A 20,161-nucleotide genomic window follows, 5' to 3' on the forward strand; every position below is an offset into this window, starting at 1 on the left:
AAGGCAGATGTACACAGTCAGCTTCCTTAAGAAGTTCCCCTTTGTTAAGTAGAACAAAACTCAAAAATAAAGAATAATCCAGATGACTCCAATTCAGGCAGGACGCATTTACATACTAAAAACGCAAATACCGAGCGCTCGTACAAGCTACGTGTTCTCACTCCTCTTGTGCTTCTGTTGCAGCAGTATGCTGGGCTAACCTACACCATACGCCCCCAAACACAGTCACACTGCTGCCGAAATAGGTTTCATACCAACATGAAAAAATCTGGCATTAAGGTGGTAAACAAGAGGGAGGGAAATAAACTATACAGAAGTGGATCTGTTTAAGGGTTGTTGGGATGAGCTGTGGGGGATGTGGGGTAGGGGAGAACTTTGTAGAGTCGGGCTGAGGATTGGACTCGATGACCCCAAGGGGGTTTTCCAACCTGAGAGTGATTCTGTGATAACTCTAAGGCTCCCTGAGAATTAATTTGCTGTCAAAACACAACTATATTTTAACACCAACCTGTATGGTCAACTCAGCACCAGAAGTGCTGATGCTCAAGCAGCTCAGCGCAATATGGCCGTACGTTCAGCGAGGATAAAAACCCACCTATGCAAACCCTCCAGTGGGCAGACATCTGCTAGGGAAACTTAAAAGGCGCTGAAATTCCTCTAGAAGAGCCAACAAATTAATCAACTCCACGCATGCTCTACGAGCCCCTCATTTAGTTGCTGCTGTAAGGAAATATGGGTTTTGATACGATGCTCTTCACATCTATGAGATGGGAAGTCACCCGTACTGGTTTACACCCAAACACGCAGCCAGTATCCTGCCTTAGCGACTGGAGAAGAGGCTAGGCTTGATGTAGATTTGGTTAAATCATCTTAATCCCTTAAATGAAAACTTTCTACTGCTGGCACAGATGTGTTTAACCACACTTGGCTTACTCCACCAGCTAGCCTAAGCTTTTCCACAAGCTTCTTGCAAGAATGAAGTAAACCCATGCCACTCAAACCACCACAATGTTTATTCAAGAGCCTGAGAAAATAAATCAAAGGAGAAAGACATCCAGTAACTCAACAGCTCCGAACTCAAGGAAGCAAAGAGCTGGAGTGATTTTCAAATATCGGAGTGTGTTTGTCAACCTCACTGTGACCAGCAACTGTAAATCCCTCAGGAAAAGGGTTGTTTTTTTTTTAGCCACTCTAAACTGCTGCACTTTATTAAATGCATCTGCACAATAAATTTTACAATCCATATCAGACATTTCCTAACCCACCAAGACAGATTCTTGGCTATTAAAGCACCGAGCCTTGATCCCTTACCAGGATGGAAGAAGCAGCAAGAAAACTCACTTTACAGAAAAAAAAAAAAAAAAAAAAAAAGAAACCACAAGACAACAAATCCAACAGATGAACTATTGGGCCAACACTGGGGTCAATCCAGAAGATAACACAACTGTGGGCATCCTTCGAGCACAAGAGTTGGGGCGGGTGCTCCGAGGGGCAGGTCTGCAGGGCAAAGAAAGTAAAAAAAAAAGTAAAAAAAGTAAAGAGCCAAACTCCCCAAGGGAAGGTGCAACTGCAAAAAACACTGCTTCCATCTCCACGTCTGCCATATGCACCTTTCCTATCGCCTCTGAAATGACTTAGAAAGGAGTTATTCTTGGACAGTAGCAGGAAAAATAAAAATGAAATTCCATCTGCTCCCAACAGATTTGTAACAACAAAAACAAAGACGGTGGCTCAACGCTACTTATGCAAAGGTTTGAAATAAGCCCTCACTTCACTATCAAGCTGAGCATGATTTACAGGCCACCTCTCAACTAACCATCTCTAAAAAAAAAAAAATCCCACCTCCTTATTTAGGATTCAGTCATCACAACTTTTTTCCTCACTCCGGTGACATCCATAGGAAACGCATGTTTGCACTAACAAGGAATTCTGCACAAAATGTTGCTCTGTTCACATTGGTTTATTAAGTACGGGAAAGGAAAAGATTTGGCCTCATTCCAGTTTCCCAGTTCTTACATTTTCATTTAGTTATCCCTATTCACAACCAAGATGTCTTAAAACATCATTTACAAGAGAAACACCGACCACCCACTGGAAGCACCTTTAAGCCTTCTAAGAAAAAGTTCATTCCTGCCTTAAAATTCCGGAAACTAAGAGACTATTTAGATGTACCCTATCAGGAAGGATTAGGAGAACCACTTCTGTGAAGTCCTCCGGAGCAGAAAGCAACAACCCACTTCACATTGAGTGCTTCCCTCCGGCACGCTCAAACACTGCGGCATTGTCTGCCCAGCCACGCTCTGCATCCGTGGGAAGGATTTCAAGGTGTTGATGTGGCTTGTGTGTCCACAAGGCTGTTTTCCTCTTGACTGTACTTTCATTCCTGGTGCAGAGCAGTTCTCCGCCCTGCTGATGGGCTGATGAATGAGCACGGGCACAGAATTGAGGGCGGCCTTGGTGTCTTAGTACTCATTTCTGTTATTTAACACAATAAATGCCAAACTTCAGGTTATTGAAAGGAGGAAATTTCAAGCTGAATGCTTTCTAGACCTCACCACAGATGTATCAATGCATCATAAGGTCAGTAACTTCCTCTCATCTCCTGTGCTTTAAATTAATCTGTCAGAGATAATTTATAGAACAAGGAATAAGAAGTGAAGCAATCATGGTAATAAATTCCTCTCTCGACACATGAAAAATACAGCGGTACCAGTCACTGGACAACAGTTTTCAGGGGCCATTTTGTTCTCGTGCTAAAATTATCTATGCAAAGGTATAAATAAAACCTCACGCGGCTGGTGTCTTTTTCAGTTTAATATTTAATAGACCTGCAACCACTGCTGACACGCTGGAAAAGTTTCATAGCGGACTCCACAGACTTCTTTTAACTATGAGCTCCAAAAGGTTCACATGCAGTCGTTTTAAAGACAAAAAAAAAGAAAAAAACAAACCCAAACCACAACATAAAAATGATAGCTGCATAATGTTTCCTCAGAAATCTTAAAACTCACACGTCCGATTTCAGAGCCTCTCTGAGCATCCCAAGTATCGGGAGCACCGAGGGCTTGACTGGGTGGGGTTCCCATAGCTCACATCGTGTCAGAGCCCTTTTATACTCAAATACACAGAGCTGCAACCACAAAAAGTAAACACGATTCGCAGGAAAGCGCAGAAAAATGTGGCGCCCAGCCCTGGGGAGATGATCCCTGGGCCAAAGGAGAGCTATCACAGCAGACCGCCACAAGGCCCAGCAAGACGAGGATGGAGACCCAACTTGTTTTTCCCCTTCATCCCGCCTGCAGAAACAGATGCTTTCTTGCTGGCAAGAGCTCTGAGGTACTATTTTGAGCTTTTTGCATCTCATTATTTATTTATTAAACCCCGATTGGGGAAAAGGGAGACAAAACTTGTTCAAAGCATTTCGGTTTTATTTAGATTAAGCCAGGCTGTTCAAACTGGCTCGTAGTCAAATTGTTCCACTAATTACAATCCCTATTTTGGGGAAAGTGGAAGTATTCAGTTAGATTCTCCAGCTGCATAACTCTTTACTTAGGGGGTGCGTTTCTCATCTCAGCAAATTTAACAAGCAGAATTTGAAGCATCTGACGATTCTCAAACCATGAAATGGCATTCCCTAGGAAATAAAACGATTTTAATTTTAGCTATAAAATTAAAAGCACGTTAAGTGCTCACCTTTAGTTAAATATTACAGGTGAGAAAGCAGCAAGCTGCCCTAGGTACAGCACAACCACCCGTTTCAAACGAAGGTTAACGGGCGGGAAGACCACAAAAGCAGAAAGGATCAGCAGCGTTTAAACCCTTGCTATCAACTACATGACAAATGATGTAATGATTTTTCTCCCCCTCCCCTCCAAATGTCTGAAGGTATTTTAAAGACAGAAAAAGTAAAAACTAATATTGAATGTTCAGCATTTTTCAGAGCTGGGCCAACAATTTTAAAGCTTAACTTCAGCCACCATTTTCTGCTCTGGTGCGGTCAACACTTTTAACGCAGAATCCGAAAGCATTTCATGAATAGCAAACATACAAAATCCTTGAAAGCAGACAAGGCTTTTTGGCCAAAGACAATTATTAAACTAACCCATCCAAGGCAGGACGGGGCCTTTCACAACAGCCCCTTTTAATGTCAGGAAGCTAACAGGACATTTGTGCAGAGTTCGGACAAAATCCGCGAGTTAAACATAGCACAGTTGGCTGTTGCTTCTGAACGCCAGTGAATTCAGATACTATTTGCATGGCAGGTTTAGTGCCTCAGTGAGACAGAGGATTTCATACCGTTAACGTTGGTTGGCGTAACGATCAATAAGTAATTTACGCACAAAGAGGGGGTGGCAAGAGTCACAGCTGATTCATTTATTAGATGTTTAGTTCAGAGCGGTCTGCTGGCTGTGACCCTCACCTCTCTATACTGAACTGAAAAACAGATGTTTTCCCATGGTTCTTCGTCCTCTTTTCTCTGGAGACAGAATTATTTCTACACGACCAGTGCCGTGACTTGTCAACAAGCATCTATTGCTCTGTCAAACCAGCCTTGATAATCTAAAACCTTGTCCGGCCCCTAATTTGCTGCACAGCATTTAGTATCCTGCCTAACCTGGCCACATTTCCACGGTTCCCAAACGCAGGTGACATAATTTCAGAATTATACTAAAAATAATCACTTTTAGAACCAAAGAGGAAGGTTGCAACAAATGAAAAAAATCTTTTATGTAAATAAATCTAAGGGGAAAAGAGAGTAATTTGCAAATAATGCCTTGCTGAAATTTTACATAAAAACTATAACATATATAATCGCTGTTGCATAGGTTCTACCATTCCTCACCAATAATACAACTTCCCACATGGGATTTTATTTGAATTTTCCAAGCCATTAAAAGCTAAAATGGTTGAAATTAATGTTTCAGTCCTACAAGCACTTAAGCACATACACTTTATCACATGAATAATGACAACATGTACTGTTGGGTCCGACGCACAAGTGACCAAAACTGGGAGAATACAATTACCAGCAAAAAGCTGGAAACATAAAACCTTGCACTTCAAAAATAAAATTTAAAAAAAAAAATAAAAAAAAAAACAACAACCAAACCAAACACCCCAAATATTACAAGTAATGAAAAAACTGGGACTTCCTGAAAATTAATTTTACGTACAGAAGAGCACCTGAGACCTCTCATGGGGCCTCCAAAAGGTCAGGCTTCATCAAACAGTGGGTTTGGGGTTAACTTCAGCTCTGGAGGGAAAGCACAGGGTGAGAACACCCAGCCTGCTCTGCTGTTAGAACTTCACTCTGCCGCACAACGCTGAGCGATAACATAAACACATTATTTTACTTTAATTGTTTCCATTTGAGGCTGCTGTTCTATATTAAGAGTGTTACAGGCCTTCATGCAACTTTTCACATAGCTGAATTTCCACATAAAATTATTTTTTCCATTTGGGAAAATACTGATATAGTAACAATCAGGAAACAAAGTCTGCTCCCAGTCTAAGCTGTGAGCTATGTGTAAAAAGAAAAAAGAAAAAAAAAAACAACCACAACACACAGAAAATCCTGCCCTCTAATGCAATTTGATAGGTTTTAAAAGGGAAAACTGCATGACAAAATGTTCTGCAATTATTGGCTTGCAGTCTGTAAGACATCTGAATAGATGCCACTGGGTCGTACAGCGAGGGATGCATAGGATCATCAACTGACTGGTGCTGCAGTGAATCATCCAACTCTCCCGACTGAAACATCCGGACTTGTTTCATTTCAAAAATCGTTATTCGGTCCATTTTTCCAAATCACGGGGAGGAGCGTTACATGCTTGGCAAAGTGTGCCTTCAATAATTGAAATAATAGTTTATGTCTAGCACCCGTGAAGCATTGCTGAATGAATACTACCCATTTCTTAAGCTGATAAGAAATAGCTGCAGGCAAGAGCATTTACTAATCAATAGACATAAAAGCACTTAAGCAGAAATGGCAACCAGGCCCCCTAAAAATAAAAGCAGAAGAAACCTCTTCGCTAACAGGTGATTAAAAGAAAAAACACCTGATCGGAGGGTGATGATATTACCCAGGAGATGCTCTCACCAATGCTCTGAACTGTAATATCATTTTCCCTCCTTCTCCTCACCGCCTTTATACTTTGTCTTTCGAAACGCATCACGGTGACAAATAACCACCATTCAAAAGACCAATTACTCTTTCTGGGTCTTTTTTTTTTTTTGTATGACTTGGTCTCAACAAGGTTTTTCTGTAAATCACCAGGAGCCTAACACCACTCTGCACAAGGCTGCTTCATCCCCATTCTGTCCTTTTATCAACCCTGTTTTTCCAGGATGATGGTGTGATCTCTGCGCTCAGGCTCCCCGGTGATGCCATCAGCGATGTAATCGGGGCAAATCTGCACTCTACCCAGGTCACCAATTCAAATATTACATCAGGTTCCATCTCCAACTTCTTACCAAACACTCCCCTTTTAAACTCCATCTGTTTAACGCCTCATCGACTGCTGCCCTTCAATACCTCTCATTTGAGAAGGAGCCTCATCAATTTTATGTCAATACAAATGACAGAACGGGAGATAAAACCGGGTTGCCAGCTTATTCTAGTTTTCCCAGCGACTGCACCGAAGGTGAAAGGTTCTTCATAGGTCACATAGTGTAGTCCAGCTTCTCTCTTCCAACAACACTGCAGGTGACACTGAATCAAACGGGCTTCCAAAGTCCGGATAGTATTTATCTGTTACAATCCCTTCATCCTAAACGATGCTTAGAAAACATCCCCCTCCCACCTATATCATTAGCACTCTTGCCAAAGCTATATTTTGTTGAAAATAGCATCACTTACAAACAGCAAACCTACCTGGCAATTTCTGTCTGTCTCCAACCATTATTTCCTTTAACATGCTCTAAAGCCTTTTGCTCTCAAGGTCAGATTGATGGGTCTGTAGATACACAGATCATATCTTTCCCACAGCTTTTTTTTTTTTTTTAAATAGAAACTGCACATCACTATTCCACAGTCTAAAGACTCAACTAATGTTACTTTCTATGACCAGCTCTTCACCCTCACTATTTTTAAAACTGCTCTTAAAAGATTATGAGTACACCTGCCCAAGGGCAAGATTCGATTATAATTACATGGAGAAAAGATGTAAAAAGTGAATTAAGGATAGAGAGGGTATAACACAACTTCCAAAAACCGAACCAAAGCATGACGATAAAAATAGTAACAACAAAACAGGCAGAAAATTTTATTTGAACCAGCTAACATGCATCCCATTGGTACAAATAATCAAGAAAATGTACAACATGGACTATTTTAGGGGGAACACAATCCAAATGTTATGACTAGGACTCCTACATACTCCCTGAGTACAAATAAGTAATACGGTACGTATCCATATGCACCATGTTCTCATCTCCAGTGCTCATGCTGAGCTCTGCAGTTGAACAGTCAACTCGGGAAAGGACTCTCCACTCTCTGAAACACTGGTGTGCAAAACAGCTCTCTAAGACCAGTTTTAGATTGACAGCGAAGACTCTGATTTGCATGAGAAGTCTGACAACATCCCAGCCTCAGTCTACAAGGGCTGCAAAGTACCTATTTGTACTGAATCAATTAGGCATCAAAGCAGTTAATGAGTTCATAAATCAATCCCGCAATTCTATCCTGCATTAATTCACTTGGAGAAGGCAGTGTGCGACACCCTTCTGAACCAAAACTTCACCGAAAGCACGGGGAAGAAGTCAAGGTACCAATCACAACTGTGGGGAAAACACAAACAAAAAAACAACCCCCACCAAACAAACAAACAAAACCCAACCCAAAACCAGACCAAGTGATGCACAGGTGATTTCCTCTCCCCATTTCCAATCCTGTTGCAATTTGCTGCCATGAGTTTGCTGTTGGTATCACTGAGAAGACAAGACAGCAGAGCAGCATGCTGTTCTCTCTCTGGCTTTGTCTGCACAGGCTAAGCTCCTGCAGAAATATTTCTGAAGATGACCTGGAATAAGGCTGAAGGACTGACAGCATCTAACTTTAGTCACCTAAAATACTCCGTGCCTATGTCAGCACGGTCATCTCCCGCACAGTCTATGGATACTGTTCCTCAAGAGGCAACCCATAACAACATTTTACTTACATTTTTAGATGCAAAGCAGGGTTTAATTTCAAAATAGCACACGTGAAAAGTTCGGGTTTAGTTTACTCTAGATGTAAGTGAACGTCCAAAACATTATCAGTGCCAGCAAATGTGTCTTTAAGGTATTTTATTGCATAATCAGTAAGATTTTTGCCAACAAGATGAGGATGAGATGATAGATAATATACTTCACATTATATATATATCAAAACTACCTTGGACAACTATTTCATATTGCAGATTCAGTCTTCCTTCCTCCTTAGCTCCATCATTAAACAGGATATCAGGTATTAAGGAACATCAGGTGGCCTCCACAATAATTATTTTGACTCCACACCTAGGTAATTGTACAGCTTTACCTACACTACAAGTGTTTTACACAGAAGAGGCACAGAGTTAATTGCCAAAAGAACATCCCGACAAGAAAATTTAGAAACTTACCACTCCTACTACTTTCACTCCGCAGAGAAGTTACAGCAACACTAAACTAATTAGGGCCAAATTTTTCCACAGTTTGTTTTTAAAGACTTTGTCTATATATGCAAGAGCTAATAACGAACATGTACAACCGAGGGAAAAAGCTTGTAAGACTCTTAGCTACAGAGTGATTTCCACTCTAAGTCATTAGCAGAAAGGAGAACCTCTGTCAAAATGCCAGACAGTCGTGGGGAGAGAGAGAGATATCTGTGTGTGGATATATATTTAACCCCATTAAAATTACAGCTATCGGGGGTTTTTTATTTAATTACAGATCAAAGGGAAAGCATCTTGTGCCAAATCACAGTCCTGACCGGCTCTTAATCTTTAGCCCATCACAAGCCCATCACCAGCCCAGACTCCCAAAGGGCTTCCGACGCTCAGTCTGTTTGTTTGGCACGGCATCTTGTACTACTCTTATCACATGTGTAAATTAGGAGAACTAAAAAATTCTCCACAATACTTTCTGGCCTCAAAATGAGCAGTTTTTCTTCATCAGATACAACAAAGAGAACACAGAAATCATTCATAGCGGTTTATCTCCTCCAGTATCAATAGACAGTGGCCTTCATCCAGCTACTCTTAAATCTTCAGTGTGAATTTGTTGCTTCTGGCCACACCATTCACAAAGTCATTATGCTACAAGACATTACAGGAATCAGCAATTCCAGTTGTGTCTACAGCATCATATAAGTCTTCCTAAACAGTAAGAATTCCTTCAGTGAATGACAGTTCAATTATTGACCTTGCCACAGAAAAGCCTCGATGTCCAAGGAGGACCCTGAGAAGCCTACCCATGAATTGCTCAGGCTTTTGCAAAGTTGCTGATATCCATGACTCCATCTTAACTTTAAATCAATAGGAAACGTGTAAAAAAAAAAAAAAGTGTAAACAGCAGTCAGTGGACACAGACACAGTTCTGTCCTACAGAATTTCTTCTTAAAATCCACAGGTAAAAGCAAGGAATACAGTTCCAGGAGGCACCTTCTCCTGTTCCCCAACCTCAACAGAGTAAAAAAATTTTTTCAGGTAATGATGCAGAATCAGGGTTTACAGAGAACAGGGGGAAGCTCACTCTGTACTACCATCTCCAAACTGCAGCAGATCAGCAAAACAACAGGGTAGAGCATCCTTCCCTATTCCTCACACATGGTGTGAAGAGCAGATCTGAAATCCTTCTTTGAGACATTACAGAAACATAGCTCCTTCCTGGAAAGCTGCATAAAGCCTGAACATAGAGAAAGATCTAGGGACTGAGAAGGAACACTACATTTAGAAGATGAGAACAGCAAAAGTATTTGGATCACAGCAGTTGTGCATGCCCCGAGTCCCATGGCACAGCCGTTTTTTCTCCCAGCAGCTGTGTTTTAACCCCAGAACAACACACATGAAGTTACAGCAATCTACAAAAAAAAAAAAAAAGAAAAAAGGGGACACCTCCCTCCACCTTCCCTGGGAGAACCTCCAGCCCAGCCATAGTGACTTGCTCTGGAGGATGCTGCTTGTTCTCCAGTGCAGCAGGTCTGCAGGCTGGCATCACCTCCAGCACGATCACACCAGCTTTGGTGAACCTCACGGTAAAATACAACTTAGCACGGCTCAGTGCTTGAGGAGACCAGGTAAACAATTTTAGAGGGTAAACCACTGTACCTTCATGTCTGCGCTCACGTCTCACCATGTTTCTGTCTTAGCTGCCTTGAGATGTTGGAAGATCAGTGGGTTTTAGGAAGCTGGGAGTACAGCAAAGGATGTTGTCTTCCGCGCGCTGTCTCATCTCATGCATACTCTCATACATACAGAGCTTGTATTGAAAACAAGCAAACCTCAGGCACAAAAGATATTCTGATGTCCTGACCAGCTTTGATCAGATAACACAATTTTCGCATAGTACTCTTCTTTTTTTTTTTTCTTTTAATTCCACATGACAAGTTCCTGTCAGCACTGAATAGAGAAATTAAGATCACATTTAAACTTCATCACTTTTAACACACAATATCCTTTTTCATAAGCCTCAGTGAAGATGGTTTAGGCATATTTATAGTAACATTAACCACATTTCTTCTGTAGGGCAGTATTATTCTCAGAATAGACAAGTTGGATACCAGTTGCCACGCAAAACTGCCATTAAAATATGTTTCTAAACCTTAAATTCCTGTGTAAATAGCGTCATCATCAGAACATTTTTAAAACATATAAATAACTTGTCCTTGTTTCATAGACAGGGAACCCGAACCAAGAAGATAAGATGATGAACTGTAGAATTCGGTTTGAATCCTGAAGTTGGGTGGCCGTTTATTCTCAAGGGACTCGCACCCGATGAATGTAGAGGTATTAGCTCTTGAATATATAGGGAAAGTCTTTAAAAAACAAAACCTAAACTTTTTCAAAGTAAAACACAGATAAACTGATACGGTGATACTTAAAGAGTTTTGGCAGAACTGAAATGGGGGGGGACAAAGGAAAAAAAAGTAACACTAGCTGTGATACCATCCTTCTCTTTCAGAGGAGACACTCCCACAACTTAGAGCAATTTAAAACCAGAGTATCTTTGCTTAAAAAGACATTACCAGGAAATGTGAACAAGGAAGAAAAGCTGCTCTCTACCTCCAAGCTACCGGAACACATCACGTCTCCTTTCCAGCTAGCATTAAGCAAGGGAACCCCCAATTTTGTTTTCCACAAGCCTTGTCGCAGTTCACCGAAGCCCAGCAGAGATTTCCGCGTGCAGCCCCCCACCCTTCCTCGATGCCCGGGCTGGCACAGTCATGCCCTGACAGCTCTCCCTCTCCTGCTGAGCCCTGGTTCAAACCCAGAGTCCCGACGCTGTGGCCTCTGCCAGCCGAGGACACGCACAGACCCTCAGAGACGGGGCTCTAAAGGAGAGCTGGAGAACAGAAACCAACCTGCTTCAGTCTCAACTTCAGGCATGCTTCAGAAGAAAGAGCTCGCCCGTGTTATAAAACCAACCTTGGGCAGGTCTTCATTTATTCATTCCCTTTGCCTTTCCAGGACTGAAGTCTTCTGACCCCCTTTCTATTCCTCCTTAGGTGCCATCAAAAGAGCTACAGGCTATAAAGTCACTACAGTTTTTCCACCTGGATCACACATTTTTGTTTTCCACCAGAAAACCAAGTCCCCAAACAATAAACCTGCATAGAAACTGTTATTATACCATCCACATTAGGGAATTATGCACGTATCGAGACATTCATCTGCTGCCCCAGAAATCTTCAGCAGTTCAGGTTATTGGGAATAGCTGCAAATGATCCAAGAATTACAACTTTATTGTGTTCTACATAGCTTGGAGTTTTCTTTGGCCTCACTGTATAAATTCAGATGAAACAAGTTAATAGAATATCAGCAATATCCACCAGGAATTAAAAAAAAAAAAAAAATTCATCCAGCAACATTAGAATGGATGGTTTAGAAAAAATGTGCATAGGCGGGAAGTCAAATTCTGTTTTTGACTTTGAACCACTTCAACACCTCCTCAAAATGATTCATACTCTGAAAGTTGAACGAGGGCATATTTTAAACACCCATTAACATTCCCAAAATGAAAAACACTGACTTTAAAGGATAGCTGCAACCTGTGCTTGTGAGAAACAGATACCAACTGACCCAAATTTAAAGATCTGCCGGTTATGTGTTGGAAGGCAATAAATCAATCAGTTAACAAAAGTGCACTAACATACTGTCAAAGCAAGCAGGCAGCAACTATAAATAAATGCATCTGGAAATACAGAGTCTATCTCGTACACCAATAAATTTAGTTCCAAATTTTTCAAAAAGAACAACAGCAACTGACCATACAGTTATGCCTGCTCCTAATCTCCATTTGGGGGGAAAAAAATAAAATAAAAAAAAAAAAAAATCACAGAACCATCAGTGACCTCAAAAGTAATTATTTCCCAATATATTGTTTGGAATTGGATAGTTTTCTTCCAGCGGACCAGAAACTTCGAGGTCTGCTCACAGTTCAGATACAGTAGAATCGTTTTTTTCCTAACAGCACGCAAGTCCTTGATGGGAAATACCGCAGGAGTTTTCCCTGATTTTTTTTTTCTCGTAACGCTGACCTGCACAGTCAGCATTTCAGTCCCACACTACTTTGCATCTCAGGTCTGGTAACGGCTAGAAATTTTTTTTCTTGGCATAGCCTTTGCTGATTTCACACAAGATCAAAGTATATAACAAAGGCAGACGTTGGAGATACTAAGCTCTGAAATCGCTATAAAATTCATGTGACACTCTCCACTCTGCATTAATAGGGTATCGGTTGGGTAAATTAATCATTAAACAGGCAGGTGCACAACTTTGGCAGGAAACGTGCTACACATTGCTACAAAAAAAAAAAACCAAAAAACAAAAAACAACAACCTTCCCAAAGCCATCTTGAAAAGTTTATTTTACAAGAACCCAAACGTGTTCTCAATCGTAACAAGCAATGAAATCCAAAAACTGTACCCAGGGTGAACCTCAACCATAGATTTTCTCCTGATAAGGCAATTACATTCAAAATATCTGGCAACAGTGCCACAATACCAACACTCAGAGCATTACAAAACTGGGAAAGGAAGGATATAATGACACATGCACAAAGACACTGGGGAAAAAAAAAAATACACCAAAGCCCACTCAATACAAAGCTATACATTATACCAGCAGCAACTCACCAAAGCTAAATCCACTGGAGGTGTAATTTTTTTCTTTTTTTTCATAGCAATACTAATGACTGAAAAACAGCAGGGATGAAAGCTACCACAGCTTTAAAAGCAGAGTAAATGAAGACACAGTTATTCTTTCACTTCACAACGAAGCAATATTAAATCCAACGTAAATTTTCTGAATGGAAAAAAAAAAGAAATAGTTCTCACCTTCTGTATTTGAGTTCATAAAAGGAGTCTGCAAAAAATGCTAATTCGTCTGTGCCAAGCTTCTCATACTTTGAGTAAACAAGCACCACCTTGGAGATGGGTATTAAATTTTCATGCAATACAAACACTGACTAATAAGAAAGTCTTCAAAGGGGTGTTTTCCTAAGGTAACCTTTCTTATTTTGTGTCCTTTCAGATTACAGAAACTAGCAAAGAAAAAAAACAAGGTTTCCAAAAAACAGGAAATAGACGACAAATAATCCAAAAAATTGATTTTAACAGCTCTTTGTACATCCTCTACAGAAAGTTGAGTGGCACTGGCTAATAGTAAAAGACATTACAGATAATTTTCAGCCCTAACAGGACATGTAACACTCTGTACCTACACGAAGCAACAACCCCTATTTGGGGTTTTTGTGACGTGCAATAAGCACCTGAGGTGAGTGTTGTGTACAGCAATGCTATTTCTTCCGTGGCTACAAGCTCAGCAGGCAGAGCAGGAAGAAAAAAAGAAAAAGAAGGACAAAAAAAAAAAAAAAAAAAAAAAAAAAAAAAATTGGTTCAGATGCCCAGACCACCTCCACTAGTATGATCTCCCTTAAACCAGCTTAATTGCACTTCTGCACTTTCAGAGAAGTGAAAATTGTGAATGTGATGATACTGCAGGAAACGTGCCTTACCGAATTAAGCCACAACCAGTACCAGGAACGTTAACTAGATCCTGGAGTGTCCTAGAAGTATTTCGTACAATCTGATTTAGAGATCACATGGCTTTTTCAGCAGGAATATTGCTCTGTCCATCAGTAAAACATCTAAATTCTTCTTCATCGTGCAAGATTAACTAAGGCTACTCCCAGCGCAAAACAGAGTCCATTTTCTTTAAAACATTATTCTAAAAATCCCCCACTACTCTGATGTACCAAATTTCGCTTATCAGGTTTTCACGTGAAGACTGCCCTGTGTGCAATTAAAGTCTCTTACCAACCCTAATGATTTCACTACTCTCAATCAGAACAGAGCCTTTCCGTTTTGAGAATCTCAAGGATTTCAGGTTCTATAAGCCCCAAATCGTATGCATGCAGCACATCCACCAAAACCTTCATATCAACCTGTGTCTCTATCAAATAAATATTTATTTTAAGGAAAGGGAGGGAAGGGCATTAGTGACAGTCTCAAGTAGACTCTAAAGGAACTCCATGTGGATCAGCCACAAATAAAGCAAGGGAACAAAAGCAGGAAACAAAAAGCAAACATCATTACTGGTTCAGTGTTTCAGTGTATTTGAGTATAATGAGTATTTGATTCAAAGCCACGCACAAAAGCAAATTATCATCTCTGTTCTCTGCTGTAAAATTGATTATCAAATTTTCCAGCCCTGTTTTCAAGACACTGCAGTGGTTACACAGGCAGATGTTAGAACGTGGCTATTCAAGAACACAGTATCGCAATAAAATTGTTGCAGTCCTTAGGACTAATTCCAGTTCGTAGCAGCTCACTCCACCACCACCAAAACCACTTTACCTACAAAATCATGTCATTCTTCATCCTATCTTCTCCAATTTTTACTGTAACTTTTCACTATGCTTTAGAAGATGTGATTTAAGAACTACTTGCTGAGAACATTTTGAGTGCAGGGAAAAAAGCAAAGCTTTTTTCAAGAAGCTAATTCCGAGCGCTGTGCTTGGAACTTGAAATGGAAAAAAATTCTTCAAGGAAAACAGCTGTTTAAGAAAAGAGCACCCAAGTGCACCATAAATTAATGCAATAATACAACAGTTTGGGCAGCAGCAGCATTATCTCAATATACAGAGGATTTTTGGTATGGATCTTCATAGACACGTTGGGCGCAGGTAGCTCATGGGTTTAAATTTGATTGCTCAGGAAAGCTTCAGAGGAACAAGCTAGGAAAGTCAAATCCATCACATGCATTCCAAATGTTATTTAACTTTATCAGGATCCACGATAAAAGCATTGCCAGTTCTAGTTCTTTTGAAAGCTTAAAAAAAAAAAAAAAAAAATTGAAAAAAAATGTGAAAGCCGTGCTAACCTCAGTCATTTGTTGATATTTCACATTGATGTTAAACGTAAATTGAGTAAGATGGTAACGAACACCTGGTTGGACATGAGCTTATTTTGGATCCATAATGAAAGAAGCAACTGAGACACTGAAATAATGGGTAAATCAAGCGCAGTGTCAGACAACTTCTGCTGAACTGACTCACGCACCTATTCCCTGATATTCAAACAGACGTAGAGAAACGAGACAGAAATGTCTTCTGTCTTGACCACTGCAGAAAAGGAAGCATCTGCAATCAAGTCAGAGGCAGTGATACGTTCCTGGAATTTGCAGGCAGAGGAACGTTACCCTCTACCTGCGCCATTCCCGGAGGTCTCAACGCTCAGACGTGCTTAGCAGGAAGCCAAGCAGCTGGATGCTACTCACTCCTCTCTCTCACAGGTTGAAACCATGAGCTCTTCAATAATTCCAATAACTAAAGGCTCCAACGATGAAGACGTCTGATGTGCATGAAGCAGAGATGACGGGAAGGATCTAGCGCATTGTCTTACTGTTCTGAATTTTCCACTATTGCCTCCTTGCTATAAAGCAGACTGAAAAGTAGTGATAAGAAGTGAGCTTATTGCAAACATGAACAAAACCTCACGCAAGTCAAATATTTATGCCGGCCATTCAGTGCAAGGCAAAAAGTGTAGAACGCCGCAGATATTTCAAAAATATTGAAATATTTCACGGATGAATTTTTGTTCTTAAAAACAGCCCTAGTAAACTGTCGGACTGTCCAATAAAACAGCGAGAGTAACAATAAAACAGTGAGAAATCAGAGGAAATATTAGCCATGAGTTTCTCCCTCGATGAACAGACCATTTATATACATGCATAGGTGGACAGAAATATAGATATGCATATGTGGACAGATATACACGCACCTCCTAGCAAAATTATAAATCCAGAGCTGGAAATAATGCTTCTGAGAACTAAACAAAAGCATATAAAGGTTCTTTTTTTTTTTTCCCCAGCGTATTCTTTAAAATTGATAATGCTTAAGTATTTCCTACTTGAATAGCTTATTCTTTTATTACCAGCGCACAACATCTGAGTGAGCCTTTCACACAGCAACATGGAAGAGAAAAATCATTTTAAAGCACGTTAATGTACTAATGAAAAGAGAGAAGCAGAATGGCGATCAGGCACAAATGCATCACCCAAATCTAATTTGAGCACTTAAACTGATTTGATTCAAATTGCCAACATCCTTAAGACATATTAAGTAGTTTCCTGACTTTCCTAAAGCTTTAAACTGCCTCGGGTAGTTTTTTTTTAAAGACAATGGGTTTGTATACTAGCTTTTAACCAAAAGTTCCCATTTATTTAAGAATGGGAACTGGGATAGTTCTTTGCTAGCTAGCAGCTCTCTCAGGTTATGATTTACCCAAATCTTCTAGAGATAAAATTCCTCTTCACTGTAATATTCTTTGGCCAAGGACACTGTATTACCACCAACTCCTTAATAATGTTCAATCAGCAGCCCATAACTGCCTCCATTAAATTATATAAAAAGGTAGTTTAAAAGATACACTCTAATCTTTTTTTTTTTTTCCTCTCCAACTGTCAAGTTGCATTGTTAAGCACTGCTTAGCATTTTCCATCTCAAAAAAAAAAAAAAAAAAAAAAAAACCATGAAAGGAGAACCAGTGTCTTCATACAGAAAAACCAATTTTCTGGGATCATTTGGTATTTCATTATATAGTCAAAATACAGTCTGTTCGTATTTTCAGCTACAATCATACATCAAATTGCCCACCCGTGTGCCTACATACACAGCCCGCATACACTTACTGTTCCAGAAGCCAAGCACTATCCTGAACTTGTTCATCCAATCCTCTACAGTCTCTGACCAATAGTTCTATGTAAAATACTGGTCATTTCTATACCCGTGCTTTACTTCCCTCGGCAGGCAGACAGCTGAAGCATTTCAACTCAAGCAGGACACGAGGTCGCCTCACTGAGCTACGAAAGCTCTTTGAAGAAGAGTCTGTGCTCTCAAAGCCTGCAGCATCCTTTGGACTGCACAACACCCAACGCTGGCAAGTTCACTCTCCAGTTTGGTGCTACTGAGCTCCCACTGCTCAGAAACGTTATCTCCAGCATCCTGCTGCAGCTCTGTGACTTGGAGATGTCTCATCCCTCCCAGCAGACAGCCTCGCAGCAGTAGCCCTCTCCTGCCCAGACTACGGCAGCGTGAAGCCACGGGCCTGTGGCAGGCTCCAGCCAGCACAGAAGCCCGCTAGAGGTTTGTACAGAAATAGAAAACACAAGCCCATCAGGCACGTCCTATATTTTCTATTTCAGCTTCCTTTAAAGCCAAGATCTTTATCTTGAAAGAGCTAAGTGGCTGGTTCCACATCTTGAAAGAAGGAAGTCGCACAAAGTCCTTCACTCAATCTTCTACCCCCCCCAAGAGCATCACTGACCTGTGCAGTGATTGCTTTCTCAGAAGCCATTCTTACAACCCAGAACTGTCACTAATGAAACCACACGCAGGTACACTTCTACTATATCCTTTTCTTCTGAAGTCACAACACACCACACATGCTTAAAAAAAAAAACAAAACCAAACACACATCCGCACTAGAACTGTTATGCACTGCATACGATCTCCACTTCTGTGGTTTGGGCGAAACAAGACAGAAAGTGGTCCACCCTGGGTTTGTTACCTAACTACAGTCTAAATAAACAGACTTTCCCAACGAAAAAGCAAAGTAGAATATTAGACTGCAACACAAAGCGGCGATGTTCGTTCTTCGCCGCTAACACAGGAAGATGTAAGGAATTAGTAGGTCAGTGAAACACAAGTTGTATCATGACAACCCCAATGTTCAACGTAAACAAAATTTCAAGGCCACAAATAGAGTCATCATATACATCTAGATAAGGACAGGAAGATTAACACACCACAGTTAATTACATCTCTCAGTCAAGCAGATAAGCATGTGGGATATACCACACTTAGAAAATAATTTTCACCTGCCCTTCGACTTCCCATTTGTACCTACAGCACCTAATACCACGTCAAGCCTTTTAAAGCCAAGCTGTCGACAACCACGCACCCAAACAAAACCCCGGTGGTGCCCTTTCTGACAGGAGACAGCGTGAACTCAAGGCATGTGAAAGTTGTGACTGCAAAGATCTAAATATTGTTAAACACACTTGTCCTTGGGCTCATAGTTTAAAAACATTACTGGAAGTTTCAATTCACTAATAAATAAATAGCTAGCTAAATAAAACACCTAGAGAGAAAAACATGCATTATATTTTTAGCCAAAATTTTAGACTGGAAGTATATGTGAAAAAGATACAAGAAGCTTTATCAAAATATACAACAAACAAAAAACCAAGGCCTTTAGCAGTGGATATGTACCAAGCTTTTCCTACTCAGCAGCACCAGTTTCGCCGTTCAGAAAAGACAACTCTGCCTTTATTCAGATCTAGTTCCCTTAAAGTGACCAATATCCTAAACCACTGGAGGAAAGTAACAGGTAAGTGGCTACTTCCCGATGCTCTTTCTCAACTAGAAGAAAATTCTTATTATGATAGCGGCAAAAAGCATTAAAAAGAAAGCTTTTGATTTGCAGGGCTTGCCTAGCCTGGGATCATTTCCACACAAACACCCTTTCAAATTTGGAAAAAAAAAAAAAAAAAAAAGAAACCTCAACTCCTAACACACATGAAGCGGTTTTGCTCCATGAGTTTGGCATACACAGACAGCTTCCCTTCCCCCAAACCTACAGCAAGCATCCTCCAAGGGTGGTTGGCACTTTTCATAAGGAGCTCCCTGAGAAAGCAATCGCTGCCTAGAACAATCACTCTTTTTTCCCCCCCCCCCACTTCCTTCTTCTCCAAGAATCAGCTCAGGGAATTCACCTAACGCATGCAGACACACATGCTGGCTCTGTCGCTGCCACAGCTGATAAAACCAAAGCAGGTAACCATCTTACAGAAACCCCTTCTGCTAAAAACGTTAAGTTTATAGAGCAGCTAGGGTGCATTTCCAGCCTATTCTCATGAAGGTTTCGATATTTCTCATCCTATGGAATAGACTTTGGACACACAACCCGAGTATCTCGTCACCACCAGAACTGGCCTCAGCACTGCAGGCACTGTGCTTTCTGGTACCACACAGCCCAAAGATCGCCTTTCTCTTGTGAAGACACCCCTCACCACCACATACACACATGAACCGGACAAGTGCAGAACAAAGGGGTCTCCATCCCCCTGCCCAGAATGACCCTTAAAAAAAAAAAAAAAAAAGACCCTGCACAGAGGCAGGACCCTCACACCACCCCCTGTCCTGTTGGATCCCCTCTGGCTGCCCAGCTCTGGCCACGTCCCCCAGCAAACCCAGGAGCTTCCTCCCACCAGGCTGTAATTCGCACTGACCCTCCCCAAAAGCCAGCACCGCTTCTGCACGCAACCCTCTGCCCCAAGAGCCGAGCCTCCCCACGTGCCAGCTACCCCCTTTTAGACACTGCCTCTCTCCCCCGCGCACACTTTTCCCGAATTCACCCTTAACTAAAACCAACACCTGCTTATGCCATCTGCCAAGATGAGCTTGCTCACCCCCCCCCCCC

General features: G+C 41.1%; 1 protein-coding gene across 1 annotated transcript in view; it reads right to left on the reverse strand.

The window, feature by feature from the left end:
* Positions 1-20,161, reverse strand: part of ATRN (attractin) — a 154,521-nt gene that overhangs the window by 129,735 nt on the left and 4,625 nt on the right. Inside the window, exon 2 of the mRNA XM_026846890.1 lies at positions 17,465-17,495. Coding sequence (XP_026702691.1) covers positions 17,465-17,495 — 31 coding nt within the window. The remainder of the gene's footprint in view (positions 1-17,464; positions 17,496-20,161) is intronic.

The sequence above is a fragment of the Athene cunicularia genome (assembly GCF_003259725.1).
Source record: "Athene cunicularia isolate RWA chromosome 4 unlocalized genomic scaffold, athCun1 chr4_part1, whole genome shotgun sequence".
In the NCBI taxonomy this organism is placed as follows: Eukaryota; Metazoa; Chordata; class Aves; order Strigiformes; family Strigidae; genus Athene; species Athene cunicularia.